This window comes from Pseudonaja textilis, chromosome 11, assembly GCF_049901715.1.
Source record: "Pseudonaja textilis isolate UNSWEBS1 chromosome 11, rPseTex1.2, whole genome shotgun sequence".
Taxonomy (NCBI): domain Eukaryota; kingdom Metazoa; phylum Chordata; class Lepidosauria; order Squamata; family Elapidae; genus Pseudonaja; species Pseudonaja textilis.
The window spans coordinates 5740451-5753334 of NC_142000.1; the positions used below are offsets into that span (position 1 = coordinate 5740451).

At 42.0% G+C, this 12884-nt stretch overlaps 2 protein-coding genes across 3 annotated transcripts in view; both read left to right on the forward strand.

Moving 5' to 3' along the window:
• The window catches only part of NUP93 (nucleoporin 93), a 122261-nt gene extending 120099 nt beyond the window's left edge, over window positions 1–2162 (forward strand). For both annotated transcript variants that reach the window (XM_087940512.1, XM_087940514.1), the window contains 2 exons: window positions 147–275; window positions 1878–2162. In XM_087940512.1, coding sequence (XP_087796638.1) covers window positions 147–275; window positions 1878–1988 — 240 coding nt within the window. In that variant the 3' untranslated portion in view covers window positions 1989–2162. The remainder of the gene's footprint in view (window positions 1–146; window positions 276–1877) is intronic.
• A 7540-nt stretch (window positions 2163–9702) lies between these two features.
• The window catches only part of SLC12A3 (solute carrier family 12 member 3), a 36719-nt gene continuing 33537 nt past the window's right edge, over window positions 9703–12884 (forward strand). Inside the window, exons 1-2 of the mRNA XM_087940357.1 lie at window positions 9703–10020; window positions 11441–11587. Of these exons, the coding sequence (XP_087796483.1) occupies window positions 9718–10020; window positions 11441–11587 (450 nt within the window). The 5' untranslated portion in view covers window positions 9703–9717. The remainder of the gene's footprint in view (window positions 10021–11440; window positions 11588–12884) is intronic.

The following is a 12884-nucleotide window of genomic DNA, read 5'->3' on the forward strand; positions in this document are numbered from 1 at the left end:
CCATTCCTGAAGTAGTTGGTACCAAAGGAGAACAATTTGAGGTCCACCTCAACGATCTCTCTAGAGTCAACCAGTATGGCCTTCAACTCTCATTTCTTTTTTTCTTTCACTCTGCTCGTCTTTTCTTCCCCTCTTACTTTTCTTAGATCAGGCACAATTTGTCAGAGGTCCTCCTTGCCACGATGAATATCTTGTTTACCCAGTATAAGAGGTTGAAATGTGCCAGCCCAGCCACGCCTGCTAGGCCCACCCGGGTCATTGAGGACCGAGATTCGGTAAGTTTTTTTCCCTTAGCAGACAAGGTCACCTTTTCAGTGCTGCAGTGACCCATCTTCACAGCAGTGGTTATAAACATCTACTGTTCGCTGCTGTACAAACCTGGCCTTTGCAATTATTTGACGAGAGAAACTTCTTCCGCTGAGGAGAATGAGGACAAGAAAGATTTGCCCGAGGCTATCCTAGAAATTAATAGCTAGGAAGAAATTTGGAGTCTGATGACTAGATGATCCCTACCTTCTTTCTGTGGATAAATTTTCTCCACAGGAGAGGTGTGCTTTGAATATTTCTGACCACATGCATTTCAATGCATGCACGCACACGCAGACGGACAAGCACGAGAAGTGAAACGTCTTTAAGGAAAAAAAGAAGCCCACATGCCTCTAGAAAAAGGACCTTTGGGATAACCATGACCTGGAGCAGGGGTCTCCAACCTTGGCAACTTTTAAGACTTGTGGACTTCAACTCCCAACTCTGGGAGTTGAAGTCCACAAGTCTTAAAGTTGCCAAGGTTGAAGACCCCTGACCTGGAGGACTGAGAGTCTCTTCAGACATCCGTTTTCATTTTTTTTTTGTAGTGTTGCTTTTATTGCTTTTGTTTGTGGTACTGTGACCGTAATAAAGATGGTTGTTGTAAAATATATATATAAAAAAAGGGGGATGTTTCGCTTCTCGTCCAAGAACTTTCTTCAGAACTGAACAGGGTTCAAATAAATCCATTGACCTGTTAGCTTGCCACCTATCTGGCCTTACTTCTGATGGACCTTAAATACAGATGGGTCAGAATGCGAAAGACCAGGTCCACATGTGAAGGTCCAGTTAAACAGATTTATTGCTACTCATGGCCTTATGCACAGAAATATTCTCAACTAACAGCTAGCACTTGCTTGGAGTTAGAGAAGGATCAATGGAACTCAAGGGAAGTTGGACTTAGTCCACTTGTGGCTATTCCTCTTTTAACTCCACCTCAGCTTCTGCCACATTTTCTCCTACAAGATGAGATTTTTGTTCCTTTCTACTGAGCCTATCCCAAGCTATCGTTCTCTCTCCAAACCTGCTTGGAGTTAGAGAAGGTTCCATGGAATTCAAGGGAAGTTAGACTTCGTTCACTTGTGGCTATGTAGGGATTCTAGGCTGATTCCTCTTTTAACTCCACCCCAGGTTCTGCCTTTCTTAAAACAGGGCTGTCAAACTCGCAGCCTGTGGGCTGGATGCCTCATGCTCTGACCACCCGCCCATGCCCGGTTTAGCAATGGGGGGGGAAAGTTGTGATATGTCACATGACAATGCTGTGATGACGTGAGTTTGACACCCCTATCCTACAACATAAGATTTTTGTTTTTTCATAATGAGCCTATCCCAAGCTATCGTTCTCTCTCCAAACCTGCTTGGAGTTAGACACGGGTCCATGGAATTCAAGGGAAGTTAGACTTCGTTCACTTGTGGCTATGTAGGGATTCTAGGCTGATTCCTCGTTTAACTCCACCCCAGGTTCTTTCTCCTATAAGATGAGTTTTTTGTTCCTTTCTAATGAGACCATCCCTCGTTCTCTTTCTCTCTCCAGACCTGGCTAATCTCTTTTTTCTTTTGATGCCCCTTAGCAACTCCGATCTCAAGCTCGGGCACTCATCACCTTTGCCGGAATGATCCCCTACAGAACGTCAGGGGACACCAACGCCCGTCTAGTACAGATGGAGGTTCTCATGAACTAGCTGGGCGGGGAAGCCAGCTAGCAGTGGAGGTTCTTTTGTGTACACATTGAAAGGGTGATGGTTATGGGCCTCCAGTTTAATTTTTGTTTGTTTTCCTTTTCTTTTTCCTTTTCTTTCTTTCTTTTTTTTTTTGTATGCGTTTTTTGTCGACCACAATAAATTTCTTTGGATTTACACATTTGTTTCATTGATACCTTATTTTATATTGCACATTTTTTTCTTATGTTCTCTCATTTATTTGTTTCGCTTTTCAAACTCTTTCTTCTTTTGGAGGAAAATGGGAGAAGGTCTTTTTAAGTTATGACCAGGTCCTATGTCCTTATTTTACTCCCAGGAATATTCATAGACCCTTGTCACTGTTTGCCCCCGTTCCAGGTCATTGACAGTCGACTGTTGTTTGTCAAATTCAACCCAATGTAATGTACATAATGGTTGGGTTGGCCCAACCCTTTCGACTACATGGATAATTTATGGATGAATGTGTGATGGAAAGAGAGCAACTGCCTTAGCATATTTGGGGGCACCAGACTCTTAAATTTTTTGTCATTTTTCTTTCTTCTGAATGGCTCAAAGCCCTCTGGATAAGACCAACATTGTGAAGAAGATAGAATTTTCAATCTGTTTTTTGGGGAGTATAATTTCCTCTGTGCGTCCTTTACAAAACATACGAAGGAAAAGTATACTAGATTTATTCATTGTTGGCTGTTGAATTTCAGGATGATCCTGGGGTGTGGGAGAGTTGTGATATATCAGTATGATTGAAAACAATTGGCCAGGGTTGCTGGGAGTCAGTGGCACATAATTCATAATAATAAGAATAAATCTCAGATTCTATCCAATGAAACACTTTTCCAATCAGGTTGGGAGCAAAGCAAGCAGAACTGGGACTAAATCTTTAACTGGTATAACAGTTACTAAGTTAAAAATGCTATTTGATTAGTTAACGGTAAAGAATGGGAATGAAATGCTACTATACATTTGGAATAAGTAGAGAATAGTTAACTTGTAGTGCCTCTTTAGAATGTAGTTTTCCCTATGGATTTCACAGTTTAGACTGCCACAAAGAAGCATAATATCACTATTAAAAGAATCAGTTTTTTAAAAACGTAAGTAATACTGAGTATCACTTTCCTTTAATTGTCATATTAATTATTCCCAGATGTAAACCCTGTACAACAATATAGAGATGTGATTCTTAGAATGAAGGATTATTTCTAGGTTAACTCTAATTTTGAGTGAACTTTCATGGCCAGGAAGAAATAATTCGCAAATAAATATATGCATGCAGAAAAGGGGAAACTGTACAGCCATGAACTGACTTTGGGGGGAGGGGGCTCAATGGATTTCCCTCCCCCCTTATTTTAGTCTGTTGTCCCCCAACTATGTCGAACGCCAACTTAAGAGAATTTCCTGCCAGCTTGTCCAATTCAGTTGGAAATCATTGTTGGGGGAAGGTGTGTTGAAGCATTTATGTTGCATCAAGAGAAAGAAGGAAAGGAAATGTTCACGATCGTCTCCTCCTCTCTGGAAATTTAAATATTGAGAGCTTAGGAGTATTTATTTTCCATTATTCACTAGTAAATTGGTTAAAAAAATAAGCGATCTGTGCAAATGAGATCTTCTCATTGATGGTTCTTGGCTTTAGGATCTGATAGGTCAATAATAGGTGAGAGCAATCAACCAATGGAATAGAAGTTGCCCTCGGAAGTTGTGGGAGCGCCATCACTGGAGACCTTCAAGAAGAGACTGGACTGCCATTAAATGGGGTAGGGTCTCCTGCTTGGGCGGGGAATTGCATTAGATGGCCTACAAGGTCCTTTCCAACTCTGATTATCTGTTATCTGTCAAGGTAGCAGTTTATCTGTTCTCTTTCTGTTGTTTCCCCAAGATTCTTAGGGTTAAAAGGGACCTTGGAGGTCCTGTAGTCCAACCCTAAGACCCAGAGAGGAATCTAGCTTTGCCTAGGGAGTTTTGTGCAGCCGATGAATAAACCCATCCTAGGGAAATGCTTGATTGTGTGTGTGGGTGTATGTGTGTGTTTTTCATGTGATTTATCTTGAAACAAGCTCAGTTCTTCAAAGCGGATGAGAAGCCAGAAGCTCCAGGCTGACGTCCTGGTATTGTTGCTGCAGCTGGTGTTGTGAATCAGGCCGACAAAAAGTGCATCTTACTATCCGGCTATTTCACTACACCAGGGTCGCATCATACCACTTGCACAACCCGTCGCCGACATGCAGATGATTCTCTCCGAAGCCGCCTCTGAGTCCTGGAATCAGAGCAGCCGTTGCTTCCTTCCTCTTCTGAATCCGAAGACGTCGATGGCGTTTAGATCGGTCCAGATTTTGCTGAATGGGTGGCCAAGAAAGCTCCATTGCATCTCCATCCTTCGTGCAGAAGAATGCCTCCCGAACGAGGGGATCTCTTAACTTAGAATGCATTTCACAAAAACAGTGGCTTTGCACGTCTTAGATAATTGGGGTGGGAAACCAGTGAGAAAGAAAATGGAGGGGCTCCGTTGTTGCTTTTTTCAATGTATTTGTTTGTTTATTAAATTTATTTGCCTCCTATCTCGTAATGAAACGAACTCTGGGCAGCTTACTGCATTAAAATATTAAAGTCCTAACACTAAAGATCTCCAAAAGAATCAAAGTGAGAATCCCAATCAAGACAAAATTGCGTTAAAAGGTTTGTCGAAAAACTGATCTTCGGAATGCACGGTTGGTTTATGGAATGTGGGCCATTTGGTAGTGGAGTGTTTGTTATTTTTCCCCCGAAAAACTCAATGCTTTTGGGGGGTAGGTCATGTTTTGAAGTGTATGTCGATGGCTTGGAAACTTAGGAGGAAAAATGGAAACGGGATATTTCATGTTGTAATTGCAAGTAAATGCATAAAAAAAAAATAAAGCTACAAAACTAGAAGGATATTCATGCTCTGCCATGCATGCGTGGTCTAAAAAAGTTTCTATGTTTGAATGGTGATACAGGAACTGAATGGGCAAAGTCGTTCCCCACAAGAGGTTTTGAGTTCTCCAAAAAGCTGGGTCTTTGCATAGCGTGTTAAGAAGTAGGATTATTTGACCCTGGCCATTTGAATCTTGAGTGAAAATTCTGAGTTAAATTTGTTTTTCCCTGAAGATGTTTCACTTCACTGAAGAACTGAAGAAGCTTCTTAAGTGAGGAGTAAAACTTCTTCAGGAAAAAAACAACGTCCAGTTGCCTTTTGAAAAAGCATTTTTGGGACAACCATGACTGAGAATTTCCATAGATGTTGTTTAATGATCCTTTGGCTTTTCTTGGCTCTCCACAATATACTCTGGAGAGAGAAAAGGCTGGCTATAATTTTGCAGATCTAGAATAGCTTTCATCAACTGGACAACCTCCAGAATGGTTAGAATTTGAAGTACTTAATTTTTTGGAGGATGATCTGTTTTGGGGTTTGTTTGTTTTTTCACATTTGAAGAGGAGAAGAGAGCCGTGCCTTCAATAGCAGTTACCAGAGCCGACGATTCAAAACAAAAACCCACTACAATGCAGTGGCTAAAAATAAATCTTAATTTATTGTGCGCTCGCCAAATCACCCTTCGCAGCCCAGCCGAAAAATGGCTCGGTTTTGCACTGGCTGGCGAAAAAGAGCAGCAGTCCTGGCTTCCAAACGTTTCCCCCCCAGCTCATTATCTATCTAAGCTTGAAAGTTGCTAAGTGACTTGGCAAATTGCCTGTAGCAATCAGCCTAATTCAGCATTTTGAATATAGGGAGTACTTAACTCCCAACATGTTTTCCAACTGTGAGCGGATATTTGTACGATGACATTTATAGTCATCCCTCTGGTGTCTGTGAGTCTCTCCACTTCTATCTGATCCTCCCCACACTTTTGTGAGGTTGCCTGGGATGAGTGACTTTCCCAAAGTCATCCAAGGAACTAAAGGGACACTGAATCCACCCTGGATCTTAGGAGGTCCATTAAACCAACATTATTTTTTTAAAGTAAAGTTTTCCATTGCCGCTGGAGTGGACCAGAAGGGATAAAATAAATCATGAGATCATAAGAGAAAAAATTGATATAGAACCAATCTTAAACTATATACAAAAACAGCAAATAAAGACGTTTGCTCACCTGGAGAGAATGTTTTGGGTTCCTATATCATACAAGGCATACACAAAAAGAGGAGAAGGTCAAAGAACATGAGGCAGATCCAGAAGAAGATGGAGAGACAGCCTCAAAGACACAATACAACATCCAGTAACAAGGGTTGAGGCCACCGGAAGTGCAAAAACCAAAACTTTATGGAGTGTATATTAGAAGTGAAGACCCCTTGAGAGTTGTATTGCAATGAAATTTCATTTTAATTATCATATCATATCCCCACCCCGATTTTAATAACTTTTAAAATAGCAATAGCACTTAGATTTATATACCGCTTCACAGTGCTTTACAGCCCTCTCTAAAAAATTTACAGTCAGCCTCTTGCCCCCAACAATCTGGGTCCTCATTTTACCCACCTGGGAAGGATGGAGGGCTGAGTCAACCTTGAGTTGGTCAGGATTGAACTGCTGACAGTTGGCAGAATTAGCTTGCAATACTGCATTCTAAGGAAGGAAGGAAGGAAGGAAGGGCAATAGCAATAGCACTTAAAATTTATATACCACTTCACAGTGCTTTACAACTTTCTCTAAGCTGTTTAACAGAGTCAATGTATTGCCCCCAACAATCTGTCTTCATTTTACCCACCTCGGAAGGATGCAAGGCTGAGTCAACCTTGAGCCTGGTGAGATTCGAACTGCTAAATTGCAGGCAGCTGGCAGTCACAAATGCAAGGATTTAAGAAAGAAAAATATCAAATGTCGGCTCCTAGTACTTGATTTTCAAAAATACCACTCTAGCCTCCCTTAACTTTGAAAATTACTGTGTCAGCAGCTACAGCTCAGTGCTTTTCTGGGACAAAGGTTGGAAGGATCAAAGTAAACTGACTTTCGAGCAAATTCTCTTTCTACCTCACCTTTTCCCCTGAGTGGCAAGAAACTTTAAATGGGACCCCCAGCCAGAGAAGGACAAATGGCTATGCATTCACCATTTTGTCTGGCAAGCTGATTTGATTTTAGATGAATTTGATTTTGGTTCACGCAGAATGCCCCATTTCTTTTCTCTACAACCAAAGACAGGCCTTCCCACTGTTATACAGATCCTACCATCAGGAGGTTTTTTTTTCCTTCTGTATAAAGAGACTCCCATAAGCTTTATTTCTGATCTCAGTTCCCATAATTATGGAAAACTGTTCCTGAGCTTTTACCTACCACCCTCATTTACCTATGTGCTTGAAAACTGAAATCATGTATGTGTTGATCTGTATCCCACTTTTATTTTTTACATATAACTGAAGGCGGGGAACATATCCAATTTAGTTACCTCCTCCTATTTCTACCCCCCCCCAACAACAACCCTATGAGGTAGGTTGGACCGAGGGGGATCAGCTCAAGGTCACCTGGCTTGCTTTCATGGATCAGGTAGGACTACAATTCCCTGTTTCCTGGTGATTGGTTCAAAGTCACCTAGTCGGCTTTCTTGCCTAAGGAGGGAGGGGGTACTAGAACTCACAGTCTCCTGGTGATAGGCCCAAAGTCATTTAGCTGCTTTTCATCGATAAGACCAGACTAGAACTCACAGTGTAGAATAGAATAACAGAGTTGGAAGGGACCTTGGAGGTCTTCTAGTCCAACCCCTTGCTTAGGCAGGAAACCCTACACCACTTCAGATAAATGGTTATCCAACATCTTCTTAAAAACTTCCAGTGTTGGAGCATTCACAACTTCTGGAGGCAGGTGGTTCCACTGGTTAATTGTTCTCACTGTTAGGAAATTTCGCCTTAGTTCTAGGTTGCTTCTCTCCTTGATTAGTTTCCCCCCGTTGCTTCTTGTCCTGCCTTCTGGTGCTTTGGAGAATAGCTTGACTCCCTCTTCTTTGGGGCAGCCCCTGAGATACTGGAACACTGCTATCATGTCACCCCTAGTCCTTCTTTTCATCTTCCACATTTTATCCTGATGCCTTACCCAGTGACTAGACCAAACTGCTTCTCCTGTGTTCTCCTGGTCTTCCTTTTCTTCAGACTGAACATCTTCATCTCTCCATATTTTTACTCTTCAGGAACTATGCCGTTCCATGGCCTGTTGGCTAGAACTGGGTTATCATAGAGATAACAGGGTAATTTTTCTTTAAATGCAGTGGTTATTGATTATAGGAAAGGGAAGATACTAATCTGGAAAACAGATCATCCTGACAGACACTGGTGCTTTCGACTTTGTGTACACATGCAAACCTTTAGCTTTCACTGACTTTCTTTGCTATGTGTAATCCTTGACTTACAGCCACTCATTTAGTGACCGAACTTACAACGACACTGGAAAAAGTGACTTATGACCATCCCTGTGGTCACATGATCAAAATTCGGACCCTTGGCCTATGATCATCTTTAACAACCCTCCACAAGCCAAATCCACGGGGAAGAAAGATTCACTTAGCAACCGTGTTACTAACTTAACAAGTGCGGTGGTTCACTTAACAACCGTGGCAAGGGAGGTGCTACAATGGGGCAAAAGTCACTTACCCACTGTCTTGCTTAGCGATGGAACTTTTAGGCTCCATTTTGGTCGTAAGTCGAGAACTACTTGTATCATAAGTTTCCTAACCAAATATAGTTTAGGAAAAATCAGAGGCACGTTAGACTCGTTCTCAAAACAAGCAATAAAGCTGAGCTCCAATTCCTTCCCATCTGTTGTCTGACCTAATCTATATCTATAAAAGCGAAAGACCACTCACACCTCATCACAAAATCTCCAGAACCGTAAAGCCTACAAACTTGAAATTTGGCACATATGTTCCTCTTGGCTTCTAGATGCTCACAAAGAAAGGATTTTTTGAAATGACCATCGGAGCATTAGTATTTCGTATAGTATTATTATTAACATGCTCTGATGCTAAAGGGTTCTACTCCCCCTCCCCACCTGAAAAGAATTCTGTTCCAAATGCAAAACACAAACAGAGGAGAGAAGGTTCAGTTTCAATTTTAGTTTCATAGCAGCAAGCAGCTTTAGTACAGAACAGTTGAGCTAAGCCACGCCCAGGCTCCTTGCTGTCTCCTTGCTCACACAGCAAATACTCTTTCAGTTTCCAAACAGCCCTCAACTCTCACACACTGACTGACAGGACGCTAGCCAGATGAATACTGATGGATGCTGGTAGGCAGAGGCAGAATTACCCTTATTTTCCTCCCCAAACCTAAGCCCAATCACATGGTTTCGTCGCAAAGCACGGGTATCGAGCTAGTAATCAGTGCCCCAATTCCTTCCTAGCTTTTGTCTGACCTAATTAGGAGATAAGGGAAACTTAATGTACCCAAAGAAAATGAATCGCAGCAGAAGTCTTTTTTTCAGCCTTCTCTTTAGGTGGGTTTTTCACCAGCTTTCTCCCTTAGGACTTAATGCCAAATCTGTTATCACTGTCTTGATCTAGAACCGGAATTGGTGAGTGGTGATATTCCTGTAGGCTACTATTTTCAGCCACGAGCTCGGGAGTCTCTCCGGGCCATTATTTGGGGCCAGCTTTTTCTGGTTTCATAGGCAATAAAAAGCCCACCTGTCTGACCCACACTGCATTACAGACCCCAATCTGCATGCTCCCCATCCCTGGAGTCTGTGATTTCAAGGGGAATCGAGATGAAGAGAGGAGGGCATGAGATGGTGGAGCTGCCAGGGATCGAACGAGGAGAGAACCGGGAGTGCCTGAATGGCCGCTTCACCATTAGCACCCTGTTCAGCCCCGAAGGCAGCGGCACCAACCCCTACAGCCCAACGGGGGCTACTCCCTATGACATCACCCAAACCAGCCACTGTACCCATAACAGCACCTTCTACATGCAGACCTTTGGATACAACACCGTTGATGTCGTGCCCAACTATGAAAACTATACCAACACCAAGATCTCTGGCGAAATGAAGAAGCCGAGACCAACACTTGCAGATCTGCACTCCTTTCTTAAGGTATACGCCAACTAATTCAGAGCCGTCCTCTTCCTCTTCCTCTTCCCTCTTCCCTTCCTTTCTTCATCCTCCTCTCTCTTCATCCTCCCTTCCCCTTCATTTCACTTCATCCTTTTCTTTCTTCATCTTCCCCTCCTTTTTCATCTTCCTCTCCCCTTCATCCTTCCTTCCCCTTCTTCTCTCTTCCCTTTATCCTCCCTTCCCCTTCACCCTTCCTTCCCCCTTTTCACTCTTCCCTTCCTTTTCCTCTCCTTCTTCACTCTCTCCTTCTCCGTCTTCATTCTTCCCTCCCCATCTTCTCCTTCCGTTCTTCATTTTTCCTTTACCTTTCCTTTCTTTTTCCTTTCCTTTCCTTTCCTTTCCTTTCCTTTCCTTTCCTTTCCTTTCTTTTCCCTTCCCTTCCCTTCTTCCATCCTCCTCTCTCTTCATCCTCCCGTTCCTTCCCCTTCATCCTCCCTTCCCCTTCATTTCACTTCCCTTCATCCTTTTCTTTCTTCATCTTCCCCTCCTTTTTCATCTTCCCCTCCCCTCCCCCTTCATCCTTCCTTCCCCCTTTTCACTCTTCCTTTTCCTCCCCTTCTTCTCTCCTTCCCAGTCTTCATTCTTCCCTCCCCATCTTCTCCTTTCCTTTTCCTTCCCTTCCCTGATACCTCAGCTACTGCTGAGAAATTCTGCTTGGCTATTTCCTTCCTAAAATAAAAAAAAAAACTATGAATCTGTAATCTTCTGCTGAGGCGGCTGTTGTGCTCTTTCTGTCTCAAGAGTGAAGTCCTCCAAGGGAAACACGTGGCGATAACCCTCCTATTGTTCCGGATGCTTCTCAACTACACGGGCACCCCCACATTCTCCACGCTTTTATCAACCCCATTTCCTTCCCCCTTAGAAACTGTTCTCTCTGTCCCTCTGTTTTTGTTTCTTTTTTATAATTTTTTTTTATTTTTTAATAACAAGATAAACATAAGCATACATAACAAGATAAACATAAACATACCACAAAAAACATAAAAATATCCTTCTTCATAAATTTACAAACGGTGCATCGATTGGTTTATCACTTTTTTTTGTGCATCCATTTCCTAGTCACTAGTATAATTGTATTACATAATAGCTCATATTATCAATCAATAATTGTATAACCTAATATCATCACTAAAAAAAATCACTTATAAGTTTGTTAATTCATATTTTAACGAGATAACTATAGTTTACTTAATTTATTTTGCAATAAATCATAAGATCATACCAAATCTACCTTGATAATGTTTTATAAAGATAATATTAAGAAAAAAAAAATTTATGCTAAATCTGAATATTCTATCATTATATTTTATTATCTAACCATTGATAAAAAAGATCCCAAACTTCATAAAATTGTTTATCTTCTTGTTCTCTGATTTCATCTGTCCCTCTGTTTTTCCAGCCAGAAAATAGCCAACGGCATCCCCCGAGATACGAAGCCCACCGAAGAAACAGCTGCTCAGAAGAAGCGGCAGAAGAGGAGGATACTAAGGAGAAAGAGAAGGATCCAGGAGAGCCTGTCCGATTTGGATGGGTCAAGGGGGTGATGGTGAGTAGCTTTCACAGACCATCTTCTCGAAAAAACTTTATTAATTTTACTTTTTAAAAAAACAACACAACTACAAATTATGCACGACAAAAAGGTCTTAGCATAGGCCAAGAGGGAAAGAGAGGAAGGCTTGAGAGAGGAAAGAGGGAAAGGGAAGGGAAGGGGAGGAAAGAGTAGGGAAAACAATTATAATAAAACCATATTTTTTGTGACTGTCTGTAAGGTCCTTTCTTCTTCAAAACAATCGTCGGCGGTGCTTTTCTTTATCTCTGCTTCGGAGACCCTCGGCCTTAATTTTCCTAGAGGTGATCTATCTTTGGTTTACAGACCATCTTCTCAAGCTCACAGGATCCTTTCCAACCAGCTCAATGCGCTGGGCTACTATTTCCACCATCCTGCAGCAGTTTGGTCTCATCTAAAGGGCAACACGTTCATTTACTACTCTGATCTTGCCTCATTTTCATGATATAATTTTAACAGTCCTAAAGATGCGGTGGCTCGTTGGCTAAGGATGCTGAACTTGTCCATCAGAGAGGTGGGCAGTTCGGCAGTTCGAATCCCTAGTGCCGCGTAATGGAGGGAGCTCCCGTTCCTCCTCCCAGCTTCTGCCAACCTAGCAATTCGAACGCACGTTAAAAAAAAAAAAATGCAAGTAGGAAAATAGGGACCACTTTGGTGGGAAGGGAGTAGCGTTCTGTGGACCTTCAAAGGCATTTAGTACTGCTGGCCACATGACCACGGAGACATCTTTGGACAGCGCTGGTTCTTCGGTTTTGTAATGGGGCTGGAAACGACTAGCATGGATGTGCGAGGGGAACCTTTACCTTTTTAAAGCAGAGGTACAAATTATGTGTAAACCTCCAAAACCACCACGTTAGTTTCTGAAAGCCATAGCTTCCTGCCACTGAATGGACCTTAGGTACCCAAATAACCAAAGATGCAAAACTACATAGTGGAGAGATATTGCGTTAATTTGAATAAATGTTAAGAATATTTCTACTGCAATAATTTTCAAAAAAGAAAGGAAAACCCACAAAATACATCCACGGAGAGACAGAAGCTCTGTGTAAACTCCCAAGGTTCTTTCCCTGACATTCTCTTTTTCTAATAAAGGAGAATATTTGTAGCTTGGGATTGAAATGAACGGTCTTTGGTGCTCTCTGATCTTGGGTGGTTTTCTTGCAGACGTTTTATCACCAACCTAGGAAACATCATCAGTGTTAGAATGGTATGGTATCTAGCAGGGTTAGAAGGGTATCTAGCACTAATGATGATATTTAGATTGGGTAATGAAACA